Below are 18374 nucleotides of genomic sequence, written 5' to 3'. Positions count from 1 at the left end.
TTTAATATCTGCTTCGCACTGGGTAAAATTCATACCCTATGAAATGATTGTTTCCTCAAATCTCCTCAAATCTAATATTTCTATAGGATTCTACTTAACGTCTTCATAATCTTGGAGGTGACTATCCTCTTCTGGCAGGTCTTATATAGTAACTGGATAAACTAAGGTGGGCTTTCTTTCTTTCTTTCTTTCTTTCTTTTTTTTTTTTTGAGACAGGGTTTCTCTGTGTAGCCTTGGCTGTCCTGGACTCATTCTGTAGATCAGGCTGCCTTGAACTCAGAGATCTGCCTGCCTTGGCCTCCTGAGTGCTGTGTAGGTGGGTTTTCTTTTTTTTTTTTTTAAAGATTTATTTATTACATATACAGTGTTCTACCTGCATTTATGGCTGCAGGCCAGAAGAGGGCGGCAGATCTCACTCTAGATGGTTGTGAGCCACCATGTGGTTGCTGGGTATTGAACTCAGGACCTCTGGAAGAACAGTCAGTGCTCTTAACCTCTGAGCCATCTCTCCAGCCCGTAGGTGGGTTTTCTAACAACCATGGGCCGCCTCCTCTTCAGCTTCATCACGCAGTGCCATGGTAGGTTCTTGTTTACACTCTCCTGTCTGTGTCTGAATATTTTTCTCACTTTTATTTATAAAATCTCTCTAATTTTTCTTCTACGACTTGTATCTTTTTGTTTTCTTTTTCTTTTTAAGATTTATTTATTCGTTATGTATATGGTGTTCTGCCTGCATGTATGCATGCACACCAGAAGAGGGCATTAAGTCACGTTGTAGATGGTTGTGAGCCACCATGTGGTTGCTGGGGATTGAACTCAGGACCTCTGGAAGAGAAGTCAGTGCTCTTAACCTCTGAGCCATCTCTCCAGCCTTGCCACCCCCCCCCCCTTTTTATTTTCGAGACAGGGTTTCTCTGTGTAGTCTTGGCTGTTCTGGTCTCGCTGTGTAGACCAAGCTAGCCTTGAACTCACAGCAATCTGCATGCCTCTGCCTCCTGAGTGCTGGGATTAAAGGCCACTATGCCTGGCCCTTGTATCTTTTTAAAATAGGATTTATTTATTATGTATACAATTTTCTCCCTGCATGTACACCTGCACATCAGAAGAGGGCGCCAGATCTCATTATAGGTGGTTATGAGCCACTATGTGGTTGTGGGAATTGAACTCAGCATATAGTGCTCTTAACCTCTGGGCTATCTCTCCAGCCCTAAGTATCTTATCAACCCACTTTTTACATTTTTCTTTTTTCCTGTATCTCTAAAATTCTTTTCTTTGAGAGGGCACAGAAATCCACTATGGCTATTAAGGATAAAATAGTATATCCCAAAATGATAATAGTCATAATCGGTACTAATCTAATTTCAGTTCCGTCATTTAGATTTTCATTTTCTGCTTCTGTTCCAAGCCACATAAAGTAGTACTATACAGGGGCCTAACGCCGTGTATTATGGTATTTCTCACCCTTAGCTCTCGCCTTGAGGACGTCCCAGGTGACTTACCAAATCCGATTTCTTCTCAGTTTGTCCGCAGCTGAAGTGATTTCTCTGTTCCTGTTTTTGTGTCATGCATTGCAGTGCCTTTTAAAAAACAAAACAAAACAAAATCTCAGTAGGTTGACTTTAGCAATGAAGACTCGGGGGGCAGATGCTGGAGTGAAATCCCGCTAGCTCAGAGAGGCAGGGAGAGCGCCCAGCTGGCATTCCTCCTCAGCTGATGTCCCAAAAGAAGGAAGCCTCCTGTAAAACGCAGTAGTTTTTTTTTTTCTATGCCCACCCTTGCTTTTTGTTTGTTTGTCTTAATTTAATTCTGTTCAAGCAGAAAGCTCTTGGATTAAAGATGTGTGCTAGGGCTGACCTACACCATAACTAGAAACAAGGTTTTTCCAGTAAATAACATAATCTTGGAGGTCATAGTGTGATCAAATATCTTGCAACAATATATTTAAAAATAATTTACATTTATTTATGTGTGGGTTGGGGGGAGTGTGGGCACTGTGTGGCAGCCAGAGAGAACAATCTCGGGAGTCAGTTTTTCACCTTTCACGATGTGCAGTGGTTCTTTCTCAACATGCCCTTCCACAGGGATTTGTATCCTAAATGCCAAGTATTTACACTACAATTCATAACAGTAGCAAAATTAGAGTTATGAAGTAGCAACAAAAATAACTTCATGGTTGTGGGTCACTGCAACATAAGGCATGGTGTTAAAGGGCCACAGCGTTAGGGTGTTGAGACTGCTGATTATGTGGGTTCCAGATAACCAGGGCACCAGGCTTACTGGTTGGCATTTCTGTGTAGCCCTGGCTGTCCTGGAATGTGCTCTGTAGACCAGGCTGGCTTTGAACTCACAGAGATCTGCCTGTGTCTTCCTCCTGAGTGCTAGGATTAAAGGCATGTACCACCACCACCTACCAACAATTTTTGCCTTTTTCCAGACAGGGTTTCTCTGTGTAGCCCTGGCTGTCCTGGACTCACTTTGTAGACTAGACTGGTCTCGAACTCACAAGTTATCTGGCTGCCTCCGCCCCCTCCCCTTCCCCCCCCCCCCCCCCCCGAGTGCTGGGATTAAAGGTGTGTGCCACGATGGTCTGTGAGAGTTTCTTTTTCTTTTTTCTTTTTTAAATATTTTATTTATTTAAGTTTTCTTAATGTATGTGCATTGGTGTGAGGGTGTCAGATCATAGAGTTACAGACAGTTGTGAGCTGCCATGTGGGTGCTGGGAATTGAACCCGGGTCCTTTGGAAGAACAGGCAGTGCTTTTAACCACTGAGCCATTGCTCCAGCCCCCGAGAATTTCTTAAGTTTGATACTCACAGAGCTTCTTAGATCTGGCCACATCCATCTATAGTCCTCATTGCTTTCAGGCTCATATGGCTCTTACTAAACTAAAACACCATTTCACGTCAAACGCCTGTGTTTTCCTAAGGCTGTTTTCGTTGCTGTTGTTGACGATGCTGACGCTGTTGCTTTCATAGCTCTAAACATTGGAATAGGTCAAGGCTAATGGCATATTCTTGAGGTTATTTTGAACTCACAGCTGCAAGTTATCTGCTCTTCCTTTGAGCGCTCACAAAACAGGTGACGCCTATTTCTGATCACTTGCACATGTTTCTCTTCCTGTGCTAGACTCTGGTACCCTTGACTACAAGTACTTGACCTCTTTCCTTTTTTGTGCCTGCCTGGAATACGGCATGAACAACGCTCAAGAACTGAAATATAGAATTCATGATTGAACACTAAAGGAGCGTTTCTACTAGGGAGTTAGCCTAGCTTCCAGCTCCAGAGAGGCATTGTGGGAACAACTCCTGCCTAGTTGCCGGGGCTGGCTCCAGGAGCTCTTCAGTCCTAATGTTCTTCCTTGTACTTCGATGGCTGATGGAGGGGCATTCATTCTTACGGTCTCTTTGTTCTACTTAGTTTAATTATATCTGTCATGTTCTAGTCAGAAAAGCAGAGGCCATGGCGTTGTAGCTAATTTAGATAGCAGGAATTTTACACACACACACACACACACACACACACACACACACACACACACAGTATTCCTTCCAGCGTTTCTAAATCTCAAATTTACAATATAAGCCTTAGACATCAGGCCTTGGTTTGGCATCCTATGATGGCGCAGGAGGATTTAGGGTACAAGGCAAGTGTCTGGGCTATGTACAAAGAGCCTGTCTCAAAGCCAAAAACAAAGGTCAAATGAGGATTCTAATGATAAGGTTATTAAAGTTGTGAATATAAGGCATAAGAGTAGATTTGTAGGTGGTGGTAGAGATTAGCAAAGTACACTGAAGAAATGAGATGCTTCTTTTTTTGGTTTATATGTGGGGGTCCAGACAGGGATTTCTCTCTCTCTCTCTTTTTTCTCTTCAGTTTGTTTGTTTGGTTGTTTTTGAGACAGGGTTTCTCCATGTAGCCCCGGCTGTCCTGGACTTGCTTTGTAGACCAGGCTGGCTTGGAACTCACAGAGATTCACCTGCCTCTGTCCCCTGAGTGCTGGGATTAAAGGCGTGTGCCACCACACCCAGCTTGAATCTCTTATTCTTATTGTTATCATGTGCTTCCTTTAATAATTACTTTTATTTTATGTACATTGGTGTTTTGAGTACATGTATGTCTGTGTGAGGGTGTCAGATCCTACTGGAACAGGAGTTACAGACAGTTGTGAGCTGCCATGTGGATACTGGGCATTGAACCAGGGTTCTCTGGAAGAGCAGTCAGCACTCCTAACCACGGAGCCATCTCTCCAGACTCTACTGCGTGCTTCTTAATATGGGGCACCAGGAAGTACCCAACACCATGTATGGAATATTCCTGCAAAGGAAAACATGTCTATTCTTGTATGGTGATACCTGCCTGTAATCCCAGTATTTGGGACTAAATTAGTTAATTGAGTCTTGTGATAGCTATTCTTGATTTTCAACTTGATTACATCTGGAATTAACTAACACCTCCAAATGGAGGCGTATACTTGTGAAGGCTTTTTGCTTAATTTGAAGTGGAAAAGCACACTTTTAATCCAGATCTTTTGAGGTGGAAAGGATCTGTACTGCAGGCCACACTTTCTAATGGAAGCCTATGTTAGGACATGGAAGAAGGAAGATTTTGCTATGTGTCTGCTTGCTTTCACCTCGCTAGCAAGTCCATTCCTTCACTGGCACGAGAGCCTGCTTCTCTGGGATTCTGGTGTATGCGGAAGACCAGCTGAGGCAGCCAGCCTCATGGACTGAACAACTACTGGATTCTTGGACCTGCTATTCATAGTTAGCTATTGCAGGATTATCTGGACTACAGCCTGTAAGTCATTCTAATACCCACACCCCCCTCTCTCTCTGTATATATATACTGTTATTTTAGAGAACCCTGACTAATGCAGGTCTTATGACATCATTCTTCCCTTCCTAGTGTTTAATAGTATCTAAATGTGTGATGAGATTTAGATTGTTTTCTGGGTCTGGATCTCCCTAAAGTAGCATTCAGCTGGCTTGGAATCATGATCCTTATGCTCACTCTCCCAAGTACTGAGATGTCTGACTTCAACGTGTACATCTTGGAGTAGCACAAACATCTGATCCATAATATAGTTTCAGGAGACAAAAGCTATAATAGGCTCATTCAGTTATGTCTGGACTCAGATTTCAGGGAGAGTCACAGATTTGTCCCTTCCCTCAATCCTCTTTGACACGTAACTTTAGCTCCTTCCCAAAGGACTGTCTTTGGCAGTGACACAGTTGCCAATGTGGAACCAACAGAGACTTGAAATGTACTTTCTTCATAAGTCAAGCTTTCTTCTTGGGATTCCTACTACTGTTGCCATGTGAAGAAGCTCATAGATGCCTAATGGATGGTGCAGCATGTATGCCCTGTTAGCTTTCACTGCTATAACCAATTGCCAGATGTGTGAGAGAGGCCTGATGATCTAGTCATCAGCCGGATCATCCTCAGCTGCCTGCAGAAATATGTGCAAGGCCAGCAACAACCATACAGTTGGCCCACATAAGTGCCAACTAAATAACTATTTGGGAGGGGGGATTTGTAGATGGCTCAGTGGGTTTTGTCGATGCTCAGTACTTCCTATGAAAAATATGAGGACCTAAATTTGAACCCCTAGAACCCAAGCAAAAAGCAAAAAATGGTTATATGTGCTTATAAGCCCAGCATTTGGCAGGGCGTGGGGGGCAGCAAAGATAGGCTGATCCTAGGAATGTGCTGGCTAGCAAGCCAGCCTATCATAAACAGCAAGCTTCTGATTTTATGAGAGACCTTAACTCTGGGGAATAAGAAAGAAAGTGATAGAGAAAGACATCCAAAGTCCTTTGGCCGCTGCATGTAAATGTGAATCCACATACTCACATTCAAGCACCGTATACACATACACATTAAAGAGAAAGAGAGAGAGAGAGAGAGAGAGAGAGAGAGAGAGAGAGAGAGAGAGAAAGTATTTGTTGTTTTCAGACAATTACCTTAATCTCAATCTCTCTCCCTCTCTCTCTCTCTCTCTCTCTCTCCCTGTTCACCAAGTCCGCCTCCTGAATGCTGAGACTAAAAGCATGTGCCACTATATATGCTTGGTTGCATTAAAAAAAATTCTTAGGCTGTGTGGTGGTGGCACGTGCCTTTAATTCCAGCACTTGGGAGGCAGAGGCAGGAGGATAGCTGTGAGTTCAAGGCCAGCATGGTCTACAAAAGTAAGTCCAGGACAGTAAAGACTATATAGAGAAACCCTCTCTCAACAAACAAACAAACAAACAAACAGACAAAAATTCTTATATATGTGTATGAATTTGTGAGTGTGTGTGCACACGTGCGTGCAGGTGCACAGGTGGCCAGAAGAGGGCACGGAATCCCCTGGAGCTGTTATTATAGGTGGTTGTCATTGTCCTGACATGGGTGCTGGGAATCAAACCCAGGTCCTTTACAAGTGCACCAAGTGTTCTTTTTTTTTTTTTTTTTTTTTTTGGTTTTTCGAGACAAGGTTTCTCTGTGTAGCCTTGGCCATCCTGGACTTACTTTGTAGACCAGGCTGGCCTCGAACTCACAGCGATCCGCCTGCCTCTGCCTCCCGAGTGCTGGGATTAAAGGCGTGCGCCACCACGCCCGGCGCACCAAGTGTTCTTAACCACTCCACCACCTCTCTAGCTCTGCTCTAGTTTTTTTTTTTCTTTCTAGTTTGTTCTATATAGTATTGTGATAAAACATCATAACCAAAAGCAACCCGGGGGAGAAAAGGTTTATTTGGATTACACATTCCAATCACAGTCTGTCATGAAAGGGAGTCAGGGCAGGGACTCAAGACAGGAACCTAGAGGCAGGAACAGAAGCAGAGGCCATGGAGGGGTGCTGCATTCTGGCTTGCTTCTCCTGGCTTGCTCAGCCTGCCTTCTTATACAACCCAGGACCGCCTTTCAAGGCATCATTGTACTGCAGTATGTTGGACCCAATCATATCAATCATTAATCAAGAAAATGCCCCGAAGACTTGATCTATATGCCAGTCTGATAGAGGCAACTTTCCAGTTGAGGTTCCCTCTTTCCAGGATACTCAAACTGACCAACAAAACTGACTGGCACAATCTCCTGGGATTATCTCATGGTTCTGGTGGGTTGCAGGTCTGCTTCTGCCTTTGCTGGGTTCTCTGTCTCAGGATCTCGACAGGCTCACCAGGCTTCCATCGAAGCAATGGCTAGGCTTTGTTTTCACTTGGAGAAACAATTGGAAGATGGCTTATTTTCAAACTAACTCTCAATATTGGGCTGTTGGGCACCAGCTATTCCTAATAGTCGAAGATGAGAAATTATGATGCAGTTCTGGTCTCAAGGTTGAGTCAGTGGATTATCTTTGTGGAGATGAATTGGCCTAAGCCTAGAGGAATTTATTTTCTTTTTTTAAAGATGTATTTAGTTCTTATGTATACAACATTGTGCCTGCATGTACACTGCAGGTCAGAAGAGGGCACCAGATCTCATTATAGATGGTTGTGAGCCACCATATGATTGCTGGGAATTGAACTCAGGACCTCTGGAAGAGCAGCCAGTGTTTTTAACCTCTGAGCCATCTCTCCAGCCCAAGGAATTTTTTTTAGAAAAGACCACAGAATCAAACAGAGGTTGCAGAATCAGCCTTATGAAACATCAGCAACAAACCCAGGATACTGTTTGTTTTTGTTTTTTTCCCTTTCCCCCTAGACAGGGGGTTACACTGCTTTGCAGGGGTGCATGGTAATGAATTTTTCTTTCATTTTGTTTTGAGAAGGTCTCCTATCTCTCTTGAATTCTCTTGCCACACTGTTCATGTAGTTCTGGGATCAGACTCAGGACGGTGCATATGCTGGCCAAACGCTCTACCAAGTGAGGTACATTTCCAGGCCCCAAACAAAACTTTTTTTTTTTTTTTTAAAGATTCTAGGGATTGAACTTGAGACCTTGTTCAAGATAGCCAAGCACTCTAGCACTCAGCTATATCTCTAGCCCCTAGGCAGGGGAATTCTAATCTTGTATGGCCATTCTAGATTCCGCATGTGTTTCTGTTGTTTGTCAGCAAGAATGTGCAGGCCCTATCATGTAGCAGGGGTAGCTATAAATAGTGCTAACAGCATGTGCTAGTAGAAGAAAGAGGTAGGCAGAGACTAGAGTTTGGAAAGTATACATTTCATCTTGAGATTTATTTTACGATTCTAAGCAAGACGGTATTACGAAGGGTCCTCTTCTTTTTTTAAAGATTTGTTTGTTTATTATGTGTACAATGTTCTGCCTGCATGTGTGCCTGCTGGCCAGAAGAGGGCACCAGATCTCGTTATAGATGGTTGTGAGCCACCACTGTGGTGGCTGGGAATTGAACTCAGGACCTCTGGAAGAGCAGACAGTGCTCTTAACCTCTGAGCCATCTCTCCAGCCCTTATGAAGGTTCTTATGAGAGTTCTTTGGGAAGGTGGCTCCTAACAGAATAGGACTCGATGCACAGGAACTAGTCTGGAAGAGTTTCCCAGTCAAACAGGTGATGGAAGGTAAAACTGGGCGAGCTAGTGCCAATGGGACGACAAGAGGCGGCTGACTGGACAGATAGTGAGGTTACAGAGCAACAGGCCTTCTTCGTTATTAGATATGAGAGAACCAGAAGGAAGGAGCCAAGGATGGCTTTCTGTTTCTACTTGAGGTAACCGGATGCATGGGGAGGACCTGGGACAGGGAGTGCAGAAGCAAACTGCATGTGTTGTACAACACACAGATTATGTATGTGTGTGGGTTCTGGTATCTCACAGACATATGTTTGTGTCTTCTTTGCTGTTTTCTCAGCTGTAAAATGGAAACTGTAACAACTGACCTCTTTTGTCTGGAATCCAGTAAGCTCCACTGCACTAAGCGGTTATTACTACTTAAGAAAGGATTCAGGGAGGAGGCCAATGACAAACGGATGGAACAGGCAGGAAAGGCTTCTGGAAATGAACTCCGCTTAGGTCAAGGAGGAAAAACAGCGTTGTGGCAGACCAGCTGAAGCCAGGGGGCCAGGCATGGCTGATCTGTCTGCCACGTGTTGTTAAAGCAGATGAGTCATTGGAAGGGGCAGGTCAGGCTGCCCAGGCCGCAGCGGGCTGGACCGTGGCTACAAGATGACTTCATTGTCAGTGAGAAGCTCAGATCTTCCGGAAGCCTTTTTAGTCTCCGCATCCCAAAGAAATACATCATTTTTTTAACCATTTTTTTTTAAAACAGGACTTTACATATACTGTCTCACTATCTGGAAGGGTCAAAGTCAGTGTAAACAAGACAGAACGACAAGAATTGGAATCCTCTCTTATGTGACTGGGTTCGTTTCCCTACACCTCAGTCTGTAACATGAGGGATGAGCTAACTTGTCTCTGAGGCGGGAGGCGACTTCCAGGTGAGCGTCTGCTGGCAAATAGTCTGCTGGCCTCGCCCGTCCCGTTGGAAGTCATTTTCGGATCCCGAGCCTGGCCAGCGCTCGGTCCCGCAGGCACACACTTAAGACCAAAGGGATGAATGGAAGAATCAATGGGGCGTGCCGCGGGGGCAGCGGGCGCGTCGGGAGCCCCGAGCCCCGCCCCCTTCCGTTTCAGACCGCTCGGCGCGGCCGCGGGCGGATCTTCGCGACCGTTCGCCAGCGCGTGCGCGGCAGGCGGGCCGGCGGGCAGGCGGGCGGGCGGGCTCGTCGTGTGCGCGCGCGCGCGCGCGCGCGAGGGGCGGGGCGGGGCGCGGCGGGCAGGCGGGCTGGCGGGCCGGCAGCTGGCGGCGGAGCCCGCGGCGGCGGCGGCGGCGGTGGCGGCGGCGGAGGGTGGCGAGCCGAGCGTGTGCCGTGCGGCAGAGGGCGCGGCGGCGGCGGTGGCGGCTATGTTGCCTCCGTGAGGCGCGCCGGGAAGGTCTCGGCGCCTTGAGCCCACAGGAAGCGCGGAGACGCCGCGGGCCGGGTGCGGGTGGCTTCGAGTGCCCGCCCGGGCCATGGTGGCTGCGGACCGGGCTTGCCGCGGCAGCGCTGCGGCCGGGGGCCGAGCCAGGCCGGCGCAGTCGCGGTGCTGACCGACTCCCCGCGGGGCCCAGACGCGGAGATGAAGCGGAGCCGCTGTCGCGAGCGGCCGCAGCCGCCGCCTGCCCGCCGGGAGGATGCGGCTCCGCGGGCGGCCGAGTTGCCCCAGCCCTTGCCCCCGCGCCGGCGAGCGCCGCCCGGGAGGCAGCGACTGGAGGAGCGGAGCGGGCCTACGGGGCACGACAGCAGGGAGCAGGTAAGGCGGGCAGGGGTCGGCGGGCGAGGGTGGGCGCGGTGGGGGAAGGGACCTCGGGGGGGGGAGGACCGGGCTGCGGCAGAGAGGGGTGGGGACTGAGTCGGTTAGGAGGAGCGGGAGGCCTGAAGAGGTTGAGAAAAGGGGAGTGGAGAAATGAAGGTGGGGGCCTGGGGTTGCAGTGGGCATGGGTAGGGCGGATCGGAGGAATGAATAAAATGTTTTTTTCGGGGGGGGGGGCATTTTTAGTCCGGAGTTCTGGATGGAGAGAAGCAGTGCTGGAATGTAGGCAGGGTGAATGAGCAGCAAAGAGTTAAGTAGTCTTACTAAATTGAGTTATCTCGAGGATAGTTTAAGGAATGCCAGGTTGATAGTGTTGACTGTTTTTAGAGTTAAATCCGCACAGTTATAAAAACGGGGCTTTCCTGAGCATTCAGATTTGGTGGTCATTTTACTTTTTTATAGACACGTGCTCGGAATCGTTAACATTCTCCTCAGTAACCATCTATTTAACGGCAAACCGCTTGTAAAAAGTACCTGCAAAAGTGCAATCTCAAGGCCAGTGATAACATAGATGAAGGCTCTGTCTTCTAGTTTACCTTTAACGGGAAAAGAGAGAGAAACCTAAAAGTACTCGTAGGACTTCGGAATGTACAGGATGTGTTTATATAATTTATTAGACGATAGTGTATTTATGAGTAGGGAATAAAGGTCAGTAATATCAGAAAGGATAAACTGCCACTCACAGCGGTAGGAAGTTCAGTGAAAGGAGATTGGCAAAGGACGTTGGAAGATCCTTGATCTTGGATTTGTAGGAAAAAAAAAGTTGTGTAGTAATGAACTCCAGGCACCGCGTTGCTTTTTATACAGCCCTGCGTCAGACCCGGTTGAGATCCCATCTTTGAGCCTTCAGAGTTCCAGGTCTCCTATCTTGTTTCTCACATAAAATCAACTTTCCTAGGCATCACTTGAGTTAGATGTTAGGCTGTGGTTTTTAATTTTTTTCCACCGCCCCTACTTCCCCGCTTTTTATTATCTGAGCCATGGCTTCTACACTACTGATTTGTGTCAATTGTCTTCTCTTAGTCCCTGTTCTAAACTTCTGAAATGTGTTTCTTCTGGCTTAGTTTACCTGGTGCAGTTGACCTTATTGCATGCTTCTGTGAAGTGCTCAAGGCTACTGGACACTCCCCCCTCCCTTTTTTTCCCTTAAATATGTTTTAATGACTTATTATCAGTTTGTATGTGCATTGGTGTTTTGTCTTCCGATATCTCTGTGTCAGGGTGTCAGATTACCTGGAACTGGAGATACAGTTGGAGCTCCCCTGTAGGTGCTGGGAATTGAACCCCAGTGCTCTGGACGAGCAGCCAGAAGCTGAGCCACCTCTTTAGCCCCCGTTTCCTTCTTTTAAAAAAAGGTCTTGTTTTTATTTTATTTATTTATTAAATTTTATTTATTGCATATGAGTGCTTTATCTCCAGAAGAGGGCATCGGATCACGTTATAGATGGTTGTGAGCCACCATGTGGTTGTTGGAAATTGAACTCAGGACCTCTGGAAGACCAGGCAGTGCTCTTAACCACTCAGCCATCTCTCCAGCCCCCCCCCCCTTTTTTTTTATTTTATTTTTTTTACATATATGTGTTTGCCTGCATGTGTTGGCAGAAGAGGGTTGGAACTAAAGTTACAGACAGTTGTGAGCTGCTGGTGGCTGCTGGGAATTGAACCCATTGAGAATGGCAAGTACTCTTTAATTGTCCCGCTATCTCTGCAGCCAGTTTCCCCCCCCCCCCCTTTCTTTTTGAGGCAGGGTTTCTCTGTAACAGAGCCCTGGCTGTCCTGGACTCTCTTTGTGGACCAGGATGGTCTCAAACTCAGAAATCATGGTGCCTCTGCCTCCGGAGTGCTGGGATTATAGTGTGCACCACCACAGCCTGTCAGTCCCCTCTTTTCAAATGTAAATTTTATGTTCATCTGTAGCAGTTACGGAGGAAGGAGTGTTTATCCTTCTCTCTGAGGCTACATCCTTGATATACATACCCTTTGTATGTTGTAAAAATCTTAGTTATGGGGCTGGAGAGATTGCTCAGTGGTTAAGGGCACTGCTTGTTCTTCCAGAGGTCCTGAATTTAATTCCCAGCAACTACATGGTGGCTCACAACCATCTATAATGTGATCTGAAGCCCTCTTCTGGCATGCAGGTTTACATGCAGATAGAACACTCATGTACATTTAAAAAAAAATCTTAAAAAAGAATCTTAGGATAACCATTGAGATGTAACAAGAATAAATTAAAAAGAAAAAGAAAATAAATAAATAAATAAATGTAAATCAGGAAAAAAGAATCTTAGTTATATTGTTCTCATACCTCAAATAAAATAAAATTAAAATTTTCCTGAAATGTGTAATTCCTTCTCTTCTAATACGCCTTATCTTATTGTCTTACCAGCAACCTTCTTGAAGTTTTCTGTCTCAATTTCTTCACCTTTTATATATAATCCTAATATTATGGTTTGTCTTGGATACTTAACACTTTCCCCAAACTGCCTTTAAGGTCATGAGTTACTTCTTATTATGACTTGCGCTCTCTATCTGTCTGTCTGTCTGCCTGCCTTTTGTATGCATTGGTGTTTTGCCTGCATTTTCTATGTGTGTGTGTGAGGGTGTTGGATTCCCAGGATTGGAGTTAACAGATAGTTGTGAGCTACCATGTGTTTACTGGGGGGGGTGGGAATTGAACTTGGATCCTCTTGAAGAGCAGCCAGTGGTCTTAACTGCTGAGCCATTTCACTAAATGACAGGGTCTCTGTGTAGCCTGTCCTGTCCTGGACTCGGTTTGTAGACCAGGGGATTACAGGTGTGTGCCACCATGCCTGACCTCTTGGCTTGCTTTCTTTGTTTGTTTTTTGAGACAGAGTTTCTCTGCATAGCCTTGGCTGTCCCGGACTCACTTTGTAGACCAGGCTGGCCTTGAACTCACAGAGATCCACCTGCCTTCTGAGTGCTGGGATTACAGACATGCACCACCACGTTCAGCTCTGGCTTGCTTTTTAAATTAAGATTTGAGTTACTTAGTTTAGTGCATACATTTAAGGTTCATTCAACTCATGAATTTTTTTTTTCCCCCAAGACTGGGTTCCTTTGTGTAGCCTTGGCTGTCATGGAGCTCTATTTGTAGACCAGACTGGCCTCAAACTCAGAGATCCACCTGCCTCTGATGGGATTAGAGGTTGTGCCATCACTGCCTGGCCAGCCCATGAACTTTTACAGACTATTATACGCATGTCCATTACTCAGGTTAAGGTGGAGAACATTTCCAGTTCCCAAAATGTTCCCTTGTTCTTTGTCTTGCTTACTACCCTTCTCCAAAGTAAACCACTGCTCCCACCCCTAGCACCACAGATTATTTTTTTAGCTAATGCCTCATATAATAAGATAATGAAGCCGGGCGTGGTGGTGCACACTTTTAGTCTCAGCAGTCGGGAGGCAGAGGCAGGTGGATCACTGTGAGTTCAAGGCCAGCCTGGTCTATAAAGCGGGTCTAGGACAGCCAAAGCTACACAGAGAAACCCTGTCTTGAAAAACCAAGGGAAAAAAAAGATAATGAAGTTTGTGCGATATTACTGAATTACTTCATTCAATTAATTTCTGTGTATTCTTCTGTGTTGTATAATTTTCCACAATGTAGCCATACTAAAATTTATTTTGCAACATAAAATAGGGTGTGGGTACTTGTGAAAAGAGTCATTGTAAAAGAATTACAAAGAGAATCCTGTGAATGGCTCAGAGAACTTTTTTTTTTAATATAATTAAATCTGATTATTTTTCCTTAGTCCTTATCTTCGCAAGCTATGTGACCTATTTGCTACTGTTGACCATGTGTTCTCTTCTTGTCATCCTCCTCCCTCCTCGGCAGACTCATTTCACTGTTGTTTCTTGGATTCTCCCGTGTCTTCTTCTTGTTCTTAAAACATTTCTAGCTGAGTGTGATGGCGCCAGCCTTTAATCCCAGGACTTGGGAGGCAGAGGCAAGTCAATCGCTGCGAATTCGAGGCTAGTGTGGTCTACAAAGTGAGTCCAGGACCATCAAGGCTACACAGGAACACTGTCTTGGAAAAACAAAAACAAAAACAAAACAAATTCCTTGAAGACATGGCCTTGGTTTCACCTTGCTTCTTATTTGTACTCCATTCTGTAGCAAGTGCTAGGGTGCAGAGCAAAGGTCTGTAGTCTTTCATTCATACATTGCATTATAGACCCTTCTGGCAGTTATTTGAGTCTTTAGGCTTGGCTTTCTTTTTAGATCTACCTTGTTAACTTTGTGCTTAGTGTTTCAACCAAAACTCAGTGAGTGAGTGTGTGTGTGTGTGTGAGAGAGAGAGAGAGAGAGAGAGAGAGGGAGGGAGGGAGAGGGAGAGGGAGAAGGGGAGAGTGTGTTTATGTAGAGACAGAGGACACCTTTGGATAGTGCCTCAGGTACCATCTACCTTTTCTCTTTTCTTTTTTTCTTTTATTTTACTTTTAACAAAAACAATCTCACAGCATTTATTATCACTAGATAAGGGGCACTAAACAATACAAATAAACATTTCAGGCTGTTCTTGGAGCAGAAGACACTTTTAAAACCACTGAACTGCCTTCTCAACTTCTCCGGTGCGTGACCATTTCTAGTTGGAAACACTCTGGAGCAGAGTAATGTTATCTCCCTTTAGCATGATCTGACCCAGTTGTTTTCTTGACTTTGTTTTTGAATGAATCTTTTTGCATCATCTAATACGAGGTTCATATACTCATCAAAGCCAACAATACAACCCTCTGTCTGCATGTTCACTTGCTCATCAGCCACACCTGAATCCGAGATCTGTTTTGCAAGTATCTGACGATGAGGTTGATGCGCTGCACCGTCACCTTCTGCGCCTTCTGGCCCTGCCCGCAATACGCCATGGTGGAAGGCACAAAGACCACACGAGTAAGAAGGCCCTACCTTTTCTTTTTAAAAGTTTTTTTTTTCCTTCAGTTTTTTGAGACAGGGTTTCTCTGTGTAGTGCTGTCCCGGAACTCACTCTTTAGACCAGGCTGGCCTCAAACTCAGAGATCTGTCTGTATCTGCCTCCCTAGTGCTGTTATTAAAGGCATATACCACCACTGCCCTGGCTTATTTCATTTTTAAAAGTGAATATCTATACATGTGTGTGTTGCATGTGGGTATGTGTATGGGAATGCAGGTGCCCGTCAAGGTCAGTGAAGGTGTTGGATCTCCCGGAACTGCAGTAATAGGCAGGTGTAAACCACATAGTGAGTGCTGGAAATTCAGTTCAGGCCATCAGAAAGAACAGTGAGCACTTTTAACAGCTGAGCCATTTTTCCAGTTTCTACTTTGTTTTTTGAGACAGGATTCCTCACTGTACTAGAACTGACCAAGTAGGCAGTGTTAGCCAGTGAGCCCTTGAGATGTGCTTCGCTTTGCCCCCCCCCTTTTTTTTTTAATTTTAAAAGGAAAAAAAAAAAGCCTTACCGTATGGCCCTGCCTGGCCTAGTAAATCAGGTTGGAGTCAGACACAGAGATCTGCCAGCCTTTGCCTCCTAAGTGTTGGGATTAAAGGTGTGTGCCATCATGCTTTTTTTTTAAGCTTAAAAAAAAAGCCATTTATATATTTACTTATTTATCTACCTAGCTACCTGTCTCTGTGTGTGTATGTGTATGTGATGTGTATGTGCAGCACCATGTGTTACTGTGCATGTGGCCTAATACACACGTGGAGGTCAGAGGACAACTGTGGAGTTGGTTCTCTCCTTCCACTGTGTGTCTCTTGGTGCTCAAACTCAGGTTGTCAGGCTCAGCAGCAAGTGCCTTAACCCGCTGACCCATCTCACTAGTCTGTGTTTGTGTTGTTATTTTTGATTTCTTTATTTTGGTTTTCTTTCTTTCTTTCTTTCTTTTTTTTTTTTTTTTTTAAGATTTATTTATTGCATGTGAGTGCTTTATCTGTAGAAGAGGATATCAGATCACATTACAGATGGTTGTGAGCCACCATGTGGTTGCTGGGAATTGAACTCAGGACCTCTGGAAGAGCAGGCGGTGCTCTTAACCTCTGAGCCATCTCTCCAGCCCCCTTGTTTTGGTTTTCGAGACAGGGGTTTCTTTGTGTAACAGAGCCCTGCCTGTCCTGGAACTCACTCTGTAGACCAGGCTGTCCTCAAACTCACAGAGATGTGTCTGCCTCTGCCTCCTGCGATCAAAGGTGATAGTGACTGTGAGAGTTTATAACTTGCAAGAACTTAAGAGTTTGAAAAGACACATGTTTCAGGTAAGTATGTTAACAGGCTAGATGGATCCTGTTCATTAATACAATAAATGACACCCTGTCCCCACCTTGACAGGGTCTCATTTAGCCTAGGCTGGCCTTGGACCTCTGTAGGGAGCTGAGGATGATTTTGAACTACCCATCCTGCTTCTACCACCTAAGTGCTTGGCAAATGACCTGCATAGAAGGTGGGTAGGCAGGTGTCATGAAATGCATGTGGAAGTTAGAAGCCGGTCCTGAGTGTCTGTCCTTGCCGTCTACTTAGAGATAGAGTCTCTTGGTGGTTTTCCCACTGTGTATGAGCCTGTCTGTCTGTCTGTCTTAGTCTTTGTTCTGTTGCTGTGAAGAGACACCAAGGTCAAGGCAACTCTTATAAGAGGAAGCAGTTAATTGGAGGCTTTCATGTAGTTTCTTTTGTTTTTTTGTTTTCTTTTTTTAGTTTTTTTTTCTAGATAAGGTTTCTCTGTGTAGTCTTGGCTGCCCTGGATTCTTTGTAGACCAGGCTGGCCTCGAACTCACAGCTATCCGCCTGCCTCTGCCTCCTGAGTGCTGGGATTAAAGGCGTGCGCCACCACTGCCTGGTTCAGTTTCAGAGGTTTACCAGTCCACTATGGCAGGGAGCATAGTGATAAATATGGCAGCATGGTGCTGGAATAATTTCTGAGGGGGGGTATTGAGATTGGGATATTAAAGCCCATTTCCAGTTACACACTTCCTTTAACGAGACGGCACCTGTATGACATTATAGGGGCTTGTCTTGCTCTTCCAGTGATTTTTGTCCTTCATCCAGTAGAAGTAGAGAGATTACAGACTCCGGTCCTGAGTGCCCAGTTCTACGGGTTCTGAGGATTTGCGCTCAGGTCTTTATACTTGCACAGCAGCGTTTTACCCAACTGAACCATCTTCCCAGCAGTACATGTTATACTTCAATTACTGAATATTTATCTTTAGAAGTAAGTGAGGGCTCTCAGAGGCCAATGGCTTATTAGATAATTAAAGTAGATGTGTAGCATTGTTTCTCCTTTGAAATATGCTCCTCTCCATCTGGTCTTTGCCATCTTCTATTCCCTTGTCCTAAGTCAGTCACCTGTTAGGCTATGCTTTCTTCTCCTTTTTGTTTTCTCCAGAGACAGGGTTTCTCTGTGTAGCCCTGGCTGTCCTGGACTTGCCTTGTAGGCCAGGCTGGCCTCGAACTCACAGTGACTCACCTGCCTCTGCTTCCCAAGTGTTGGGATTAAATGTGTGAGCTACCATGCCTGCAGGCTATGCTTTCTTACCTTTTAACCCTTTACCCACTGTCCCTACCTCAGCACATACATATTTCTTGCTTGTTGCAATGGTTTAACTGAATTTATTCAATTGTTTGTTTGCCTTTTTGTTTGTTTATTGAGACAGGGTTTCTCTGTGTAGCCCTGGTTGTCTTCAGACTTGGAGATTTGCCTGCCTTTGCTTGCTTTGTGCTAGGATTAAAGGTGTGTGTCAGCCACCACTGTCTGTCTCACAAATCCACTTTTATTCATTTGCTCTCCATTAGTTTAAATCTCTGTGAAGTACAGCATCGCATGGATTCTGTGTCCAGTGGCTGTTACAAGAGGCTGCTTCGGAATTTGGCAAGAACTATGTTACTGTTCCCATAAGTGGAGCCTCCTTTGGTTTAGTTGGGATCATCTCGGGTATAAACACCTTCAGTTTTGAGAAGAGCTTTAGACCTGGCTGTCTTGGACTCTCTTTGTAGACCAGGCTGGCCTTGAACTTATGGAGATCTGCCTGCCTGTCTTCTGAGTGCTGACCCCAGTTGACAAGTTGATCATTTGTTCAGTTGACTTTTGGCATTAGGA

The 18374-nt window shown here is 45.4% G+C and overlaps 1 protein-coding gene and 1 pseudogene across 5 annotated transcripts in view; one reads left to right on the top strand and one right to left on the bottom strand.

Annotated features, from left to right (window-relative positions):
• Nucleotides 1-9783: 9783 nt before the first annotated feature.
• MAST2 (microtubule associated serine/threonine kinase 2) overlaps nucleotides 9784-18374 on the top strand; it is a 161391-nt gene continuing 152800 nt past the window's right edge. For all 4 annotated transcript variants that reach the window (XM_084786541.1, XM_084786540.1, XM_084786539.1 and 1 more), the window contains exon 1: nucleotides 9784-10234. In XM_084786541.1, the coding sequence (XP_084642667.1) occupies nucleotides 10061-10234 (174 nt within the window). In that variant the 5' untranslated portion in view covers nucleotides 9784-10060. The remainder of the gene's footprint in view (nucleotides 10235-18374) is intronic.
• LOC311600217 (small nuclear ribonucleoprotein E-like) lies at nucleotides 13028-15605 on the bottom strand (annotated as a pseudogene). Its single transcript has one exon. The product of its transcript is annotated as a small nuclear ribonucleoprotein E-like (transcript).

Source organism: Acomys minous, assembly GCF_964271855.1.
Source record: "Acomys minous genome assembly, chromosome: 6".
Taxonomy (NCBI): Eukaryota; Metazoa; Chordata; class Mammalia; order Rodentia; family Muridae; genus Acomys; species Acomys minous.
The sequence above is the reverse complement of the archived record's forward strand: the minus strand, read 5'-3'. Positions and strand labels throughout refer to the sequence as shown.